The sequence below is a fragment of the Arvicanthis niloticus genome, chromosome 28, assembly GCF_011762505.2.
Source record: "Arvicanthis niloticus isolate mArvNil1 chromosome 28, mArvNil1.pat.X, whole genome shotgun sequence".
NCBI classification, from domain to species: Eukaryota; Metazoa; Chordata; class Mammalia; order Rodentia; family Muridae; genus Arvicanthis; species Arvicanthis niloticus.
In genome coordinates, this window is record NC_133436.1 from 4,188,042 (window position 1) to 4,206,763 (window position 18,722).

An 18,722-nucleotide genomic window follows, 5' to 3' on the forward strand; every position below is an offset into this window, starting at 1 on the left:
CTGCGTGCAGGGGCATTTATTATCTCACACTAGAGAGGCCACCCACATTGGTATCTGTGCGTCGGGAGCACCATGGAGTCTAATGCAGGCTAACAGGTCCCAGCACAATGAGGTGGGCCCTGGAGTGAAGACACTCTGGCCACAGACTCTGGAATAAAGCCATGATCATATACCCAGTGGGACCCACTACTCTCTGTAAGAAGTGTCATACAGCTAAAGAACCAGAGAACCCCAAGGTAGTGTGGGTCTCTGTAGGTTGTTCCAATAACAGAAGAAGGCAAGAAGCCGTTCCTACAGCCCCCACCCACCTTGGTACTCTGAGCCTGATCTCTGCACATCCCAGCAGTGTGCTAGGCAGGCCAAGCTGCACGACACTGCACATAAGAACGCTGGTCCCAAACAAGCCCCGCACAGTTATGGGCTAGGAAAGCTGACTTAGGTTCCCACACTACAGAGTGCTAGGTGGTTCTGGCTCTCTCACTGCCAGCCTCTAGCCAGGGAAGATTAATGGATAGACAATCGGCCCCAAACATCCAGACACTGAATGAGAAAAAGAAGCCTGAGTCCCAGTCCATTCCAGCGCCAGCCGCTTAGCCAGGTCACTGCTTTTAACGAGCGTGTAACAGAAATTGTAACTGAAAGGTACTTCACACAGCACGTGTCTGAACATCAGGCCCACGTTGCTATGACAACAGTACTGCTTAGTCACAGAGCACCCGCCAGGGCTCCCTTAACCCCAGGGAGCTACCCCCATCCTGGGCAGCTCAGCCTCTGCCGAGCAGCCACAGCAGGTCACCCTGAGCACTCTGGGATCTGCAAGGACCCTCTCCCTTTTCTTTCCCCCTTTCACTCATGACTTGAGAACAGGCAGCCAGGCCTACGTCAGACAGGTGCCGGCTGCCAGTGACAGCATGGCCACTTCTCTCTGCAGCAGACACCCAGAGTAGGAGACTGGTGGTTTGAATGTTTCTTGCAAACGAGCTTCTGACACTCTGCCCAGAGCTGCTTTTCCCATCAGCCAGCAGTCGTCTCCCTGGAACCCTCAGACTTTCTGAAACATCACCGGTGGGTACCACCCTTCCAAGTTCATCTCCCGGGCATAGGAATTTTCACTGTAAATTTCCCATCCCAGGATCCATGAACATGGAGACTAACCGGCCACTCCCCACCATGCAGCCCCGGGTGTTTATTACATTCTACCCACTGACCTGGACTTTCCTTTCTAAAAAGTCTCTGAGGACAGTCAGCCCTGCCGATGCCGAGGTCTCCTGGGGCCAGTAGGGTCCCTGGCCTATGGTTGGAGAAGTGAAGGTATCGTGCCTTGCCAGCGCATCCGCCTCTGAGCACAGACGACGTCTGCCCCTCTGAGCTGCAGGTTGCTCCTGGGCCATGCTGGCCACACTTTGGACACACAGAAACTCCTCAAGAGCTGCCAGCACGATCCTACTGGCATGAAGAGGAACCAGTACCCCTGGGGCAGTCACTGGGATCCCAGGAGTATTCCCCTACTTTGAAAACATGGAGCTCTATGGTGACAGGCTAAAGGAGGAACCGTGCCCGGGGCCTCTGTATCCTGGGATTTGCAGGAGAAGCTGCGTTGGGGCTGCCTGCCAGAGGATCAGAGTCATGCCTGGGAGAGACAGTGGCTGGACTCCGGAGGCAAACGCCCATAGCTCTGTGTGGTTGCAAGCATACATACATGTCACTCACATATGGTATACATATGTGCACTCCGGAACATATAGATGATGCCTACTGGTGGAGGAACTGCAGAGCAGACAGCCCCCATTGTCAGTGGCAGAACGGGTCTGTTCTTATTGAAGACAATGTTTTCCATTGTCTTCAGTAAATACAGTGTATTTCACTGCCTTCCGAAAGCATCAGGGAGCAGCCTGGCCAGCACACGCATGGTCTACTCTGCTCTCCCACTGGGGGATTGTATGCTTTAACGATTGCTGAGAGCTGGGCTCCTGGATAGATGTTTGGATCCCACACACCAGAGGAAGAAGTATAAGCCCAAGATCAGCAAAGCTTGTTACTCCTGGCCCTTCCTCCTTGGCCTTGCTGCCATGTCCTTTCCATGTGTCTTCAAAAGGCTGTTTGTATGTCTCTACCCTAATCCCCTTGCTGATAAGAACACTAGTTAGACAAAATCAGGGCAACCCCCATGAGTTTATTTTAGCTGAGTCTTCTGAGGCCCTAGAGTTAGGACATCAGTACAAACTGAGGGCCCCTGTGAGCTTTCTGCAATGGCAGAAACCCCAGCACTGTTCACTCACAGAACAAAAGGGGCTGGGCACCCAGAAGCTGGCTCTGCTCTACCTGCCTCAGGCTTTTCACACCCCAAGGGCACTCCCCAACTTAAAATGTAAGGCCCCCACGAATGGAGGACCTCACTCAAGCCTCCGGAATTCGAAGTCACCCCAATAACTGCAAGACACCGAACTTGATGTAATCAGCAAGAGGCATATTTTAATCAGTATACTGAGGTCAAGACCTGTAGCCCACGCAGGGGCAATGGGGTCTGACCCCGGGGCTTTGGAGACAGAATTTAAAGCCCAAAACCACAACTCAGGGGGAAAACCACAACCCAGGGGGAGTAAGGGAGGGCTATTGGAGAGCACCTGTGGAAAGTCCCAGCCCATTATTCAGTTTGTGACAGGGTACAAGGAACAGGCTATTCTCTAAGAGCCTATACGTAATCAGCCATCTATCTTGTGGTCAACCAAGTTCCTGGTATCCAGGGTGCACAGGCACGCTAACTTGAACTCCCAGCTCAAACCCTATTCAATCTATCTTATGGTCAGTTTTTAGTTCCTGGTACCCATAGCGCTTGGTCATGCTGTCCTGAACTCCCAGCTCTGAACTCTTTTTTTTTTTAATTTATTTTGTCTTGTGGATAGCTAGTTTCCTAGGACCCAGAGCGCAGAACAAGCTGATCTGCACTTTTGACTCCATCTGTGGAAGGTTTAAAAAATTTTAACTCTTTCAGTAAACTCTGACACTACAGTGACTTTACACAGCGTCAGTGTAAAGTGATTTGCGGGCTTTGGAAGCCATGACTCTCCTCCCTACAACAGCAGGTGTCAGAGAAAGAGAGGTCATGAGAAGAACCAACTAGTTCTATGGAGGAGGAGCTGTGGGGCTGACTCTGCAGGATGAGGATGGGGCGAGGTACAGAGCCGACTCCCAGGGATCACACCCCATCCCACCCCACCCCACGCCCTGAGGCAAGGCTTCCCTTGGGTCTACACATTCTGTCATATCTGCCAACAGTTCCCTCGCCTAGGGGCCATTCTACAGATAGATACCTGTGCCTTTGCAAACATGCAGGCAGCTGGCTGGGCCAGGGATGGTGATTGCTAACAGTTCAATGAAAGCCATAAAAACAGGCATTCAGACTCTTGATATCTAAGGAGCAAGCAGAACATAGCTCCGTTAGGATTGACGGACTCTTGTTAAAAAAAAAACAGTTTTGGCTTCACCTGGGAAAGACATCCCAGTAGAACCAAGAAGGCAAGAATGAATAGGATCTAAAAGGTGCTAGAAAAGACAAAGGTTAGATATGGCTTTCTTCCTGTCCAGTTTCAAGGGCCTGTCACCCATACCAGTCTAAAGGGCATGCCATATAAAAACCTTCCCATGAGGGTCCCATTGAAAGAAATTTTGTGGGTCCCATGAAAAACTAATAAAATACCAGGGCCCTGTAGATTCCTTTTCCCAAACCCAAGTAGCTAAAAATGCTGCCTTCAGGGCTTGCTAGCCAGGGGCCCAGTTAATCAGTTACCAAGGAATGCAGAGTTACCAGACAAAGGCCTGTTAAGCCATCTCAGGAACTGGCTGATAAGAAAGGTTTGCAAAGCTCTGCTAACCTACATAAGCATCCGCCTGCAGGAACTGCACTCTGCCCCCACTGACTGGTACAGCCTGCTGATGTTCAAAAATTGTAAAACAACCAATTAGGTGTAACCACACGAAAGGTTCCTCCCCTTCCCCACCCCGTGTCTATACAAACCCTAAACCTTGGAGCCTGGGGGTCGTCCCCTCTGTCTCTTGCTCGAGACATGTGTCGGGCGGCCTGGAGCACTCCACCATTAAACTACCTCATGTGTTTGCAGCAAGCGAGTCTCTCTTGAGTCCTTGGGTGTGCACCGTCCTGAGACTGGAATGGAGTCCCCTTCTGGAGGGTCTTTTAGCCTTTCACCATCAATACCTCATGCACTAGAAATTATGTCAAGTTCACATTGATTATTTTAAGTATGATTTATGTCTATCTTTTTTTGCTATTAATGTCCCATGATCTTCAGATAGGAACTAGTCTGGCACAGTCACAGCCCATGGGTACCTGCCACTGTGCTAGAAAGTTCATACTGGACAGAAGTCTGTGGAGTACCTTGGGAGTGTTGGACAGACACACAGACACTTTAAGACCTTAGTTGCAGATAAAGGAACTGAGGACTTATATATGTCTGAAGACATAATTTAGAATACACTGAAAGGCTGACCTTAATTTTTAAGGAGGGAAAGGAAAGAGACAGGGAAAAACCTCTTATGCATTTCACAGTGAACATGGAGAAAAGTGGTTACTTCAAAGGGGGCATTAACTGAAGGGATATTAAGGAGCTACTAAATATTTAATGAACTCAGCCTTATGGTATTACTATAACGAATATGATTATATTCAGCCTTGTGGTGCTGACTACGATCATACATGAGGACAATTCTTGCCAGGGGGCGTGGCTTACTCAAATCCTAAAGACAGGAAGACAGTCCAGCAGAGTTAATGGACTCAAGGGAGAGACAGGAATCAGAACCCAGTTTCCCCTGACACCTGCACACCCACCAGTATCTTATATGATTAACTAACTGATGGTGTCCTGTTTGTTATTAATTCCTCAGGAAAAACGGAGCCAGAGAGATACACACACATTTTTCTGATTGTGTCTTCTTTTGACACAAGGGTCTCACTCTGTAGCCCAGTCTGGCTGTGAGTTCATGATTCTCCTGCTCCAGCCTCTTGAGTCATGTGGCTGCAAGTGTGTGGCACTTGCAGATGCCAGATCTGCACCCTGGTAATTTGACATTTCCATTCACCTGCTCTTGGAGCTTTTGCATTCTGCCACATAATGAGCATGGCATGAGCAGGCATGAGCAGGCATGAACAGGCATGAACAGGCATGAGCAGACATGAGCAGACATGAGCAGGCATGAGCAGACATGAGCAGGCATGAGCAGACATGAACAGGCATGAGCAGACATGAACAGGCATGAGCAGGCATGAGCAGACATGAACAGGCATAAGCAGGCATGAGCAGACATGAGCAGGCATGAGCAGGCATGAACAGGCATGAGCAGGCATGAGCAGACAGGTGTTCCCATGCATGTCTCTGTGCCCTGTTCTGTGGACAAGTGTCCCTGGGATGGGCTCTAGTGACAGTATCACATTCAACTGACTGTTCATTTTGAACTAGTCTCTACATAAGTAAAATGTTAGTTATAACTCCAGAAAATTAGTATCCACAAAGACTCAACAATATTCCTCTAAAACACACATAGTTAAGCTGGGCGGTGGTGGCACACGCTTTTAATCCATCCCAGCACTTGGGAGGCAGAGGCAGGCGGATTTCTGAGTTCGAGGCCAGCCTGGTCTACAGAGTGAGTTCCAGGACAGCCAGGACTACACAGAGAAACCCTGTCTCGAAAAACAAAATAAAACAAAACAAACAAACAAAAAACACACGCATAGTTCTTGGACATTTGTGCAACATGGTGAACATAAATGCCATGTCTTCGGATAAAGAAAAAACACCCCTATCTCCTTGTTGGCCTAGTTCTGCATTGTCCCACTGTATTCTGCAGCAGAGCAGTATGCTGTAAAGGCAGGACCATCACATTGATAAGCTCAGTGCAGAACCTCGCACAGGGGTGTAAAATGCAGACACAGGGGACAGACTAAGTGCTGGTCCTCATGTGTGAATGGGGATTTGTCATGAAACCTGACACTGCATACAGGAGCAGCTCAGCAACCACTGATTCTCTGAAACGGGGGAAATGTACTGAGCTGTGGAGGCCAGAGTTGAGAATGGACCCTAGGCTCTCTCAAGGGTTAGCAATAAGTAATGTTGGAAGAGAACCAGGCCAGACACCTGCCAACCCAACTCAAGAACAATGAGGAACCAAAACCTGGAAATACTAAAGACTCCCCTGTTGAGGCCAGAGCTCTGTCTGTGATCTCCTGTCTTGCTGCCTCTCATACCCATCTCCTCAATGCAGAGACCCTGCATGCAGGAACTCCTGCTCAGTGTCCACACCGTACCTGTGGCTCTTGGCAGTAGCTACTCCCTTGTCAATGAAATGCCAGGAGCTCTTCTCCTACACAGGACTTGTTCTTATCTATATGTATTTGTCACATCATATGTCTTTCAGGGATCTTGAATAAACAAAACCCATCAATCTTTTAAATTGCATGTAAAACCTTTTTGACTTTACAATTTCTTGAGAATGGCAACCCAGCGGATAAAAGATAGCCACAATCGAAGAGACCGTCTGCCACAGGGGCAGTCCGTGAGGAAGGTATCTAGGTGTGGGTTCACTCTGGTCAGTCTGTGTGGGGAGGCAAGATCCTACGAAAGCCATTCACTCACAAGGGACTGGGGAACCTAGAGAACAGCTCCCTGGGCAAGCTGTGATCTCAGAGCACTGGCAACAGACACTTGGAAAAGCTGAACGTGCAGGGTCCATTCCTAGTCTGGGGCTGCTAGCTGAGCTCTGCTGGACAGCATGGTTAGCCATGGTAGACTAGAACAGCAGACACTGAAAGCGTCCACAGGTGGGAGTCCAGCCTCACTGTCTTCTTGGCTGTGGGACCGTGGACAAAGAAGGCATCATAGCATCTTAGAGACCTGGTCTCTTCCTCTGGAGCAGTGACTCTCAGCCTTCCTAATGCTGCAACCCTTTGATACAGTTCCTCAGGTTGTGGAGATCCCCAAACAATAAAATTATTTTCATTGCTACTTCATATCTGTAATTTTGCTACTGTTATGAGCCATGCTGTAAATACCTGTGTTTTCCAATGGTCTTAGGAGACCCCTGTGAGAGGGTCATTTGACCCTCTTTGATTGCGACCCCCAGGTTGAGAACCACCGCCCTAGAGTAAAGGAAAAGGTCTATGTGGTTCCTGAAATCCCTTCAGTCCCTAAATTTTATGAGCGCCTCCTGCCACCTGCAGCATAAAACATCTACGTTCCTAGATGTCAAGGATCCCAAGCTCAGAGCCACCAGATCCAAATGGATGTCTCTCGTCCCCCAAAGACTGTGGTGCCTGATCTGAGATGCCCTATGCCTGGCTAGTAGTTTCCAACAGCCCCTGAATGAAGCCAGACTCTGCACCAACTGGCCTAGACCCTCCTCCCCCGGCCCAGAGCTGGTTCCCCTATAGAAGGCTTTTCACAGTGGTATTTTGGCTTCTTCCCTTGCCTGCCAGTCAGGTCATAGCACAAAACGCCATTCAGATGCACTGTGTCAATCAAAAGACCCTCGCAGAGAACACTATTGGCGACATTTTGCTATGGCCTCTCTCTGAGGTCTCTGGGGATGTTCTCTCGGGGTTCATGAATGAAAGTAGATGCGCTTACCGTCTGCCTCAGGTTTCTTTGCTTGCTCTTCTGTGGGATTTTGTTTTCTGTGTCTATTCTGTCCAGATTATACTCCTTAAGGAGCTATAAGCACCAGCCCCAGGACACACTCCTCTGCAAGCAGACTGCCTTTTTAGATACCCATGGTGGGCACCACTGCAGGCTGAGTGCCAACTTCGTCTTCCTGCCGTCACCTCAGCAGGGACACTGGAATCTTTCAGCTCTGTATTGAGTTTAACCTTTCCAAAAGTCTCTGACCAGAAGATGGGTTATCTAGTAAGAAATAGTTCCAGAATCCTAACATTCCTTTAAATTAAATCATACACCAGTAAGCTATTAGCAAGCCAGTGTTGAGATGCAGCAGCCTGCGGGCTAAGATGGAGGAGGACCGTTCAAAGGGGGAACAGGCTACCCACTAACTACACCCAAAATGCAGACGAAGGCAACTTTCATTCTCCTCATATATTAATAGTATCACTTTTGGAGTGATTTTAAACTGAGACATACATGTGCTTTTATTTTCACACGGGAAGATCTACAGATATAAGGATATTTACCCCCAGGTCTGCACAGAACCAAGTTTGTGCCATTTAGCACCGTGTGACAGTTTATAGGACTTGCCCTGCTGAGAAATGCTAGACACACTGTTTAAAAGACAAGTTTTGCTCAAAAAGAGATTAAGTCCCAAAACTGATATCCTGTAGCTAAGATTTTAAAGTCTCATTTTGAGACTCCCCCGCCCCAATTGATTTAAAAAAAAAAAAAAAAAACAGTCTTAGCCTCAAACTCATTCTGTAGCCAAGGATGACTTAATTTCTGATCCTCTTTCATTCCCCTAGAATTGGGATCACAGCAGTGAACTGCTCCATGCAGCCATGCATTTGTTCTCTCCCCCTCCCTCTCCTTTTCTCCCTCCTTCCCTCCATCCCTTCCTCTCATCCTTTCTTTCTTTCTTTTTTTTTTTTTTTGGTATTTTTTAAAATGTATTTATTGATTGATTTTACATCCCAATCTCAGCCTCCCTCTCTTCCCACCCCCCACAGCTTCTTCCCCCATTCTCCCCCCCCTCTCTCTCTCTCTCTCTGTCTCAGACACACACACACACACACACACACACACACACACACACCAGTCACTGCCAGACTAGGCACATCCTCTCTCACTGAAGCCAGACAAGGCAGCCTAGTTAGGGGAATGGGATCCACAGACAGGTAACAAATTTGGAGACAGCCCCCAACCACACTCTGCTCTGGGTTTTTGTTTTGTTTTGTTTTGTTTTGTTTTGTTTTGTTTTGTTTTGTTTTGTTGTTGTTGTTGTTGGGTTTTTATTTTTGTTTTTCAAGACAGGATTTCTCTGTGTAGCCTTGTCTATCCTGGAACTTGCTCTGAAGACCAGGCTGGCCTCAGACTCACAGAGATTTGCCTGCCTCTGTCTACCAAGTGCTGGGATGAAAGGTGTGTGCCAGCACTACCTGGCTATTATTTTTCTTTTTCTTTAAAGAGATTCAGAATACACAATTAAAAGTAATTCCTCAGGTTGAGGATGTCGCTCAGTCCGTACCCTGCTTGGCTATCATGCACAACGCCTTTGGTTGAACTCCCAATGCTAGATGAACCGGGGGGGATGGCACACACCTGTAATCCTAGCACTTAGGAGGTGGAGGCAGGAGGATCAGAAGAAGGGCATCCTTGACCACACAGAGAAGTTTCAGGATAGCCTGAGTTGTATGAGCCTCAGTCTCAGAAAGGAGACATTCATGGCTCCAGGCTGGTTGTAATCTGATGTGAACAGAGAAGGACATAAATGTGTTTCTGTCATTTAACTTTAAAGTGAGCACATGGGGGGGGGGATATGGAGTGAGATGTTCACAGAGTGGAGACTGTCAGTGTTTAGTCATGATGGCTGCACAATGACCTAAGTCACTTGACTACACCAAGCAGGAGAGAGAAAGAGGCAAAGGTGATACTTTATGTTACATATATTTGTCACACTAACAACTTTTTAAAAAGAAAATAGGAGTCCAAAATGAGAAACCGTTAGAGCAATGCTTAGATGACCGTCTTCACTTGAAACTCACCTTTTTATTAAGTCTAAATAATGACTGCCCATCATCTTCTCTTTGTCCTCTTTCTAAACTTACAGAAACTGAGAATGGGCCCTTGCTTTCAACTATGAAACTACACATGGGGACACTTGATCTGCTTGGGTCACAGCTCAAGAGCTAAAACATAGAAACTGACAGAGTTGTCAGCAGGTACTGTCTGGAGTTTTCTATCCATCCACAACCTCCACGTGGCCTCACCTGCAACCTCCCACATGGGCATCTTTCTCCTTAATGAAAGATGGAATTTCATTTTGCTCCAGAAGGTGATTTTTCCTTTTCCTTGGCCCTCAGTGGCAAGCTCTGTACCCCTGGTGATTCTCAATGGTAAGATCAACTGCCAGTACCACCCCCTCCACCTACCTTACCTTTCTGAGAAACAGTTTCTGCAGCCTCCTGTGTGACCGCCTGATCATCTCTCACTGCCCAGGGTCGCTTCGGCTCCACAGACTCTCAAGCCATTCTGACCACCTGGCAGCTGCCTCTTCTTTTATCATACCCCTCAGCACTGTGCAGCACGTCACCAGCATTAGCGGCAACCCAGGCCATCTCCTTTCCTCCTCCTCCCCACAGCCCTCTTCAAGCAGCCACCAAAGCCATCAGAGGAGGAGTCCATTTCCTAGGCATCGGCTGGGTGGCTGCAGACAAAACCCAGTTCTGCAAACTCCAGAAGGATGGGAAACAGCACTCAGCCCCCAAGGCACCGCTCTTCCTGTGTGCTAAGTGCAGGCTCCCCATGCTCTTTGAAATCCCTTGGGGAGTTACTGCATCTGGCAGAATCCATCAAAGCCAGAGCTCTGAAGAATTACTACAATGTTCAGAACTGTCAGAGATCCGGAGTGGCCGCTCTGTGGCCCTCCCCACAGTATGTCTAGTATGTCTAGTGGTCACTGGCCAGGCTCCCCTAACAGTGTGTAAAAAGGTCCCTCCTTTTCCCTCTTCTATGTCCCTTTACCCAGGAGTTGGCTCTAGCTGAGGGATGGTAAGTAAAAATAACAGCTTATTCCTGCAGGTGGGTCGTCCTGTGCACGAGGTTGTGTCATGGTGACACTAGTCCTGCGCTGCTCCTTCGTGTGGCATGTGAGCCACAGAGACATGCATACACATTTTTGCCGCCTCCTTGTTGTGGAACAGGTTTTGGCAGTATAGGGAAATGCCTGTTTTTAGAAACTTTTGTATTACTTCCAGCAGCTGACAGGGACATAGAACTGCGGGGAAGTGAATTGAAGAGAACGGTCTTCCCTTTCTCACAATTCTGTCTTCGTCTCTGGTTGTGTGTTTATCTTGTGTGTTTAACAGGTCTTGTAGCCTAAGCTGGCCTTCAACTTACAATTCTTCTGCATCAGTACCAGGATTACACATCTTCGTTGACCATGTTTGGACATGGCCTCATAATTGTTAATTGTTTTTAACTTCTTTCTTTTTTTCTTACTCTTTCTCCTCTCCTCTTTCTCCTCCTCTTCTTCCTCCTCCCAGTTTTCAATATTAGAGACTGAAGAGAGGGCCTTGCCCTTGATGGCAGTTACCTACCCCTGAGCTATGTCTCAATCTTTTTTCATTTTGGAAATAAGGTCTGGATAAGTTGTCTAAGGTGGCCATACCTAGATGGCCTCCTGATTCAGCCTCCCTGGGCCACCACATCAGGGAGGTGGCTGATGGGCCTGGGCCACCATGTCCAGCCTCTCTCCTTGTGAACCAAGGATTACATAATTTGGAGGAAGGGTGTGGAAATATCCAGAAAGGGAAAGGACATTGGCTGAAGGCTCATGTCTCATTAGCATGACAGTCCAGGTGCTGAGTACGTGACTGTTTGTGATCACCTAGTTGGGGGTCATGGTTACGTGCCCCAAAAAAGGCATGGAGACAAGGAGAGAGTTAGCTGTATTCCAGCCAGTCTCAGATCTCTCGAGATTTCTGGTGTCTGAGCATGCTCCAGCTCACCAGCTCCACGCCCATTCCTCTGGTGGCTGGGTCCACACGCTCTATGGAAGATCACGGAGTCTTTGGAATTGTTTCAAGCACATGCAAACGCAAACGCAGCTTACTTTCACCAACTACCCTTTCCCTGTTCAAGTACTTAGGAAAGATACTTACATAGGGAAGTGGTCTCGGCTTGCCCCACATCACTGTCATTCAGGGACAGCTGTGTGGAGAGGGCACTTAGAGTATGGAGCAAACAATTTTTTTTCTTCTTTTTTTAAATTATCAAATCATAATTTTTACTTTTTAACACAGGGGTTATAAACGCAAAAATGCAGGATGTGGGGGAGGGGATGACACAGGAGCAGAGGGAGTGCAGATATCTTTCGGAACAGGGTATCGGCTGGGTGAAGGTTCAGGGGACAGGTCGCTATGACTCTGCCTATGATTCACTTGTCCTTATCTAAGTTAGTACTGTTCACCAAGGCTGCCTATTTACAAGGTCTATGACTACTCAGGCTGGTAAATTTCCACAAAAGCTGCCTGTTTACAATAGCTTATAGCCATTGGAGCAAACCATTTTCTCAGCTTATCTTGTGCACAGAATAGAATTAGGCCTTCAAGATATTCGCCTGTGTCCAAGGGTGCATGGCGTGTTACCCCAAAAAAGGAATCCTTCAAGGGGAAAGATGCACCCAACAATACAGAAGATAAATGCATTCAGGCTCTGCTGGTTATCTGCAAACAGACTGTGAAGCTAGTAACAGTGAGCCAGCTCAGCACATCAAAGCTCACAAATGCTTCAGCCTGCTTGCTTGTGATCTAGAGCAAGCGCCCTCACTGGAGGTTCTGTGCCTCTTGGCTCTCAATGATGACGTAGCTGAGCATGGAGTTGGTATAAAGAAAACTGGGCAGAGGACTGAGAAGCGAGTCTGAATAGCCATGACCTAAAATGACTACCTTTCATAATTGTGGTTTGAGCCATCTCAAATGTAATTCCATTCCAACTTCCACAAGAATTAAAAGGCAATCACCCAAGACTCAGTGCCTTTGAAAGTGCATTAGCCAACACACCAGGGCTTTGATCTCCGGGGAAATGGTGGTCATGTCAGGTTGGAGTGCAGCGACAGAAACCTTTCATTTTTAATGGAATGTAATTGTAGATGCATGTGAGGGGTAGACTGGATGTTGTCATGGTGACCGTGACAAGAATTGCCTTTATTGAATGCCGTGGAAGAGTGTCATAACAACCTTGGCTTTTTTATCTCTGGCTGAGCGTTTAAAGAAATGATTTTGAGAAGCAGTTCTCTATTTGTCGGTCCACGCTTTGAACAAATGTATACCACCATTGGCCACATGGGCGCTGCACGTGAAGATCCCATAGGCCACACAGTCATGTCCAGAGAATCAACACCAATGCTGTGACAGCAAGGCTTCCTGTTTCCTTCCAGCCACCATGCTCAACCTTGAGCATCCTGTCTTCCTGTTCCCTTCCAGCCATCGTGCTGAGCCTCAAGTGTCCTGTCTTCCTCTGCCAAGGAAGTGTTTTCTTGTTTTGGACCCACTCAGAACAACACAATGAGGACCTGATGTCAAGGACATCATGTACCATGTCCTCCCCATTGCAAACGGGGTTGGAAGTGACGAGTGTCTCTGTGCAGTGTGTGTGTCCCACACAGAGCTTAGGGCAGGAGAGTTTCCATCTGGAGAAGTGTTGAAGAAAGCCCAAGGCCTGTGCTTGATGTCCACGCGCAGCTTAGAACAGACCACTCCAGACCAAACAGTTCCTCGGGGGGGGGGGGGGTTGTTTATTCAGGAGATAGGGCAAAGGTGGGGGAAAGAAGATGGAAGAAGAGAGAGAAAGAAGTAGAGGCCGGCCATGACCACATGGAGAGAGAGGGAAGGGAAGGGGGAGGGGGAGGGGACAGAGAGGAGCTAGAAGCCAGAGAGTAAGAGAGAGGGTAAGAGAGAGAGGAGGGGGTAAGCAGCTCCTTTTATAGTGGGCCAGGCCTACCTGGCGGTTGCCAGGTAACTGTGGGAGGAGCATACCCGGCTGTTGCCAGGTAACTGTGGAGGTGGAGTTTAGACAGAATACTAACAGCCTACTGACAAGAACCAGAAGCCTGTCTCAGAAGCCTGTGTTAAGACCCCAGCGCCTGGTATCCTCACTCCTCTCAGAGCCACACAGCCTGGCCTGCCTGAGTGAAGGTTCCTGACAGGAGTCTTTTCGATCCACAAAGCACAAGAAAGAGCTTGAGAGTCAGAGAAGTTACCTACAATGCGGAAGCAGAATTCTCTTTCCCGCTTCCAACTGCCATTCATCCTCAAATGCAGTCAAGTGGCAATTCCATAGCCACTGTCCCTTGTCACTTTAGCAGTTAATCTAATCCTCAGCATCCTCCAGGGACTCCAGATGTGTGCATGTGTGCCCCATCTGTGCCCATGCGTCCATGCCCAGCCCCACGGGAGAGGGAAGAAAATATGCAATGGTGTCCTGTGTGGTCCCCACACAGGATGCATGCACAACTCTGTTGTCATATGAGAGCAAGCCTCTACCTCCACAGAACTGGTCTATAATTACTAGGGGCTATCTCTAGGAGGCACAGGGGTGAGGTCCCACCACACCCTGATGTCCAAGCCTCTGAGGATGCTCTGAGTCTCTGGGAGAATCCCAACCAGCTCCACTCACAGGGAGTCAGCCACTCTGCCAAGGAAGGGCAGAGCTCCACAGTTTGGTTCTGCTGCAAACTGCCGTCACCTGTGTCTTCCTCCGGTTGCAGATGGAGAAGGAATTTCAGTGGGTGCCTGGGCCAGCAGGAAGTGTAGAGAGAGCGGCTATCCCAGAAGGACCACGGTTTTGTGTTAAGGAGTTAGTTCCCAGCTTGAAACACTATTGGAGTTGGAGCCGTTAAGCAGCCTCGAGGGAGGCCTTGGGGTGATGAGTGACATCTCTCGGAGGATGTGGGATACAGGTCTCATGTTCTCTTTCAGTTTGCTTCCCCGCCATGAGGTGAGCAGCCTGCTACACTACGTGTTCACAATGTTTTGATGTGCCCTCACCGGAGGCCTAGAAGCCACAGGTCTACCCAGTAAGGAATGGGACACTCTGTGATTATGAGACACAACCCCTTCCTCTCTATACTGGTGTTCAGATGTGTCAGAGTGGTGGAGCACGGCACAGAGGCATTGACGGCACACAGCTCTTCTCAGTGCTCAGACACAAAAGGTAAGACTCACGGGCACGGGTCTTGATTTGCCATTGCTATCACTTCAAGCAGGGATCTTGTATTAAGAACTTGGAGACTGACTCCTTCAAGGTTCCAGGAGCAAATCAGGACGGCAGGAGGAATTACACTTCTTGCTTCATAGTTTTAGTTCCAGCGTTAGCAGAACCTTGTTAGTGGCATCTGCTCAGCATGGATCGAGCAAGGCCAAGAACAATCCCGAATTTTTTCTCTGTTCGCCAACGGTTACACAGAGAAAAAGTTAAATGTTATTTATCTTCCTAAAACGGATTACAGGAGTTTATCCAGTAAATGTCTACATGGCAGATTCATGTTCAGAGTGAAGACACTGAGCCAAGATCACGTGGTTCAAATTCCAACCGCTCGCCCTGGCTCCATGTCCTTAGTGTTCTTATTTGAAAGCTGGGGACACGGAAGTCCTTGACTACTGTGTGAGGCAATGACTGATTACGGGTTAACACTTGATGGAAGCTCAGGAATGGGACAATTCAAGACTGTGGAGAGGGATTGGTGGGTACAGGGCTTATTGTGGAAATGCAAGGATCTGATTTCAAATCCCCCAAACCCATATAAAGCCAGGCATGGTAGCACCTGTCTCCATGGTAATCCCAGCGCTCCGACATAAGATGCAAGGCAGGGACAGGAGACTGACCGGAAGCTTGCAGGCCAGCTAGTTTTATGTGTACAGCAATGAACAGCGAAGAAACTTGGTTTCAAACAAGGTTGCCCTTCATCCTCCACACATGTACCATTACACACACACACACACAGAGAGAGAGAGAGAGAGAGAGAGAGAGAGAGAGAGAGAGAGAGAGACAGACAGACAGACAGACAGACAGACACAGAGAGACAGACAGACAGACAGACACACATACAGAGAGAGAGAGAGAGAGAGAGAGAGAGAGAGAGAGAGAGAGAGAGAACAAATCTAACAAAGCAATTTGCAGCTGGGAACTGAGGAAGGAGATCCTTGCAGGGGTTGTGGGGAGAGAACTGGCAGAGCCAGAGCATCCAGGCTGCCCAGCCCTCTCCCTGCGCACCAAGGGCATTGAAGAAAGCCATGTGCACACAGGCACTCATGTGACTTAGCCACCATCTTGATGAACCTAGTATAAACCAGGTCAACTCTGGAATGGCAGTGGCAGAGAGCAGATGTCCTCTCATCCTGACAACATTCTGAGGAATCCTAGGCTTTAAAAATTATCTGTTTGCTTGATGTGTATGTAAGTCTGTGTACCATGTGTATGCCTGCTGCCCACAGAGGCTGGAAGAGGGCATCAGATCCCCTGAGACTGGAGTTACAAACCGTTGTGAGCCTCTATGTGGGTGCTGGGAATCAAACCCTGAATTACAGGCAGCCATGCCACCTTCAAGACTTGCTCCAGGATCCTCCCAACTCTGGGCTGCCCAAGTCTCTAGCATGAAGTGACTTATGTCACCTGTGCAGTGTCCCTTAGACTTTGTCTTCTCTAGATGACATGTGATGTATATGCTGTGTATACAACTGGTTAGCAGAGGCCAGAATAGGGTCTGTATACATTCAGCACAAATTCTTTTTCCTTAAATATTTTTGGTGTGAGACTGGTTGAGTTTGTGCATAAGAAACACTGTTCTGTGGCCTGTGCACAGCGCTACCCAGTCCTAACATTGTCACAAGCCGCTGGAGAGTTCTGCTTGGATTCTTACTGCTTAGTATGAAGTGACAGAAAGCAAGAATGCAGAGAAGTGAAGACGAGTGCTTCACCGTAATCCTGAACCGCTGCCCCCACTTTAAGGGTTTTGAGAGATGGTGTGGCAGGGTATGATTATTCCTTCTGGAGGGAAAAGGTAAGCAACCATGTGCACAGGGGTCCCCATCTATGGGTCCCTCACTGTTGCCTACGGAGCCTGAGGACAGACACAGAGCACCTCAGTGCATGGGGCTCAGATAGGGCCTGCAGTAATGACCAGACAGCTCCACGAACTTTGAGAGTCTTCTAAAAGATAGTCCTAATGTCTCTGGCCATTGTCTCTTGAAGCCGTGGTTTAGAAGGTTCTGGTCTAAGGAAGGGGGAGGCTGTGAGCTGCCAGTCTGGCTTTTAGAACTAAGAATCTAAGAGTGTCCACTTTCCTACAGGTGTGAGGCTGGCCTGGCACTTAGGTGCAGGGCTCAGTGTCCTGGCAGCTCTAAGTAGTATCTTGACAGGAGGGAAGCTCGAAAAAGCCAGTCTCCTTGGGTCTGGAGGCCTTCACAGCATCCCCAGCTCTGACCCTGTTCAGGGTCACCAGGCTATGCTTGTGGTGAAGAAACTCATTTGTAAGGTAAATTGCAAGTCCCAGCATGCTCTTCTTTGGGTAGCTGAGGTGTGTGTGTGGGGGGGGACCATCATATCTGTAATACATAGGGGACAGTAGTTCTCTTAACAGATCAAATGCTTCCTCTGGTGTCACTGAGCAGAGGCCACCTCCAAATGGTGAGATGACCTGAACTGACAAATATTAGCTGATTACCTGCTACAAATCCAGACACACCCAGAAAGATAAAATGTGCAGTATAACAAGGTTGTCCTGCTATTTTTAAATATTTAGGATATATTCAATATAAGGATCTGCCTTAACTAGTTAAAATATATACAAAACTACTGCACCTGTAGTACAAACTTCTTCGGAAATTATAGAAAAGTATGGAAAAGTCATTTTCCCTGTGATCCTAGAACTTGGTGAAGAACTTTTAGACTCTGGGGATTTCTTCTTCTTCTTCTTCTTCTTCTTCTTCTTCTTCTTCTTCTTCTTCTTCTTCTTCTTCTTCTTCTTCTTCTCCTTCCTCTTCTCTATCATTTTTCTCCAGACATTTCTTTCAAACTCTGTGTATTATGTTGGGACTTGGGAAGTGGGGTAGAGATATTACAATGAAATTTTGGATCGGTAATTTTTCTTGAAGTTAATGCTTGGTTTACCAAAACATAGCCTAGAAGGAAACGGAAAATTACTACTTTGCTCAGGGTTTCCCTTAGTCTAGATAAACCTCTGGACAATTCCTGCTGAAATGCTGCATTTGGAATTTTTAAGAGCATCTAATGGTTAGATACAGCCATGAAATTGCATCGGACAAAATACAGAAAGCCACACTGTGTCCATGTTCTGTTGATTGCAGGTTTCCCTGAGGCGACACTCCCTACTTCTGTACTGGAAGCCTCCCTCAGTTCTGCAGTGTCAGTGTCGTAGGTGTCAGCACCCACCTGGCTCCCCTGCAGGGATGACATAGAACTGTGCTGGAAATGAACGAGCCTCTTAGCTGGGGCTGCCCTGGCAAGGGGCTCTGGAGATACAACCTATTCTGCTGCAGGTTCTTTGGGCTCAAAACTAAAGCATAGACTCTCATGTTTATTCCCTGCATGTCAGCTGTTTTCAGATGTCACTTCCAGGTGACCAGCTCCATAGGAAGGAATAGAAAGCTGTGATACTGCTTTCTGTGCTTTGGATTCAAGGACAGAGGTAAGGGATGGTAAAATGGAAAAGAAGCCCAGCATCTATCTATCTGACAGCCCTGGTCAGGTGGGTGTGGGAGGAGAAAGGCTGAAGACCTGTTAGAAGATGGCCTGGTGGTTCAGAGCTCAGCCCCACTGACGAACTCTGACTGCAAAACTAATTTTGTCACTCAAATGGGGCTGCCACCAGCCAGCCAGCCTCAAACCAGGAAGGGGTGGACATTAGCCTGATGTATACGGAACATCTTCATGTTCGCAGATATCGGTATGTTGCATCTCTCTGCATCTGAGATATCTCATTATTTCAATGTAAATCAAAGTGGCTGGCAAGAACTAGATTATTGCACAAATGAT

At 48.0% G+C, this 18,722-nt stretch overlaps 1 protein-coding gene across 4 annotated transcripts in view; it reads right to left on the bottom strand.

Annotated features, from left to right (window-relative positions):
• Rps6ka2 (ribosomal protein S6 kinase A2) overlaps nucleotides 1-18,722 on the bottom strand; it is a 281,111-nt gene that overhangs the window by 202,783 nt on the left and 59,606 nt on the right. Inside the window, exon 1 of one of the 4 annotated variants that reach the window (XM_076926603.1) lies at nucleotides 1,209-1,419. The exons of the other annotated variants lie outside the window; for them this stretch is intronic. Coding sequence (XP_076782718.1) covers nucleotides 1,209-1,391 — 183 coding nt within the window. The 5' untranslated portion in view covers nucleotides 1,392-1,419. Of the gene's footprint in view, nucleotides 1-1,208; nucleotides 1,420-18,722 lie in introns of those variants that run through there. 4 annotated transcript variants of the gene reach the window in all.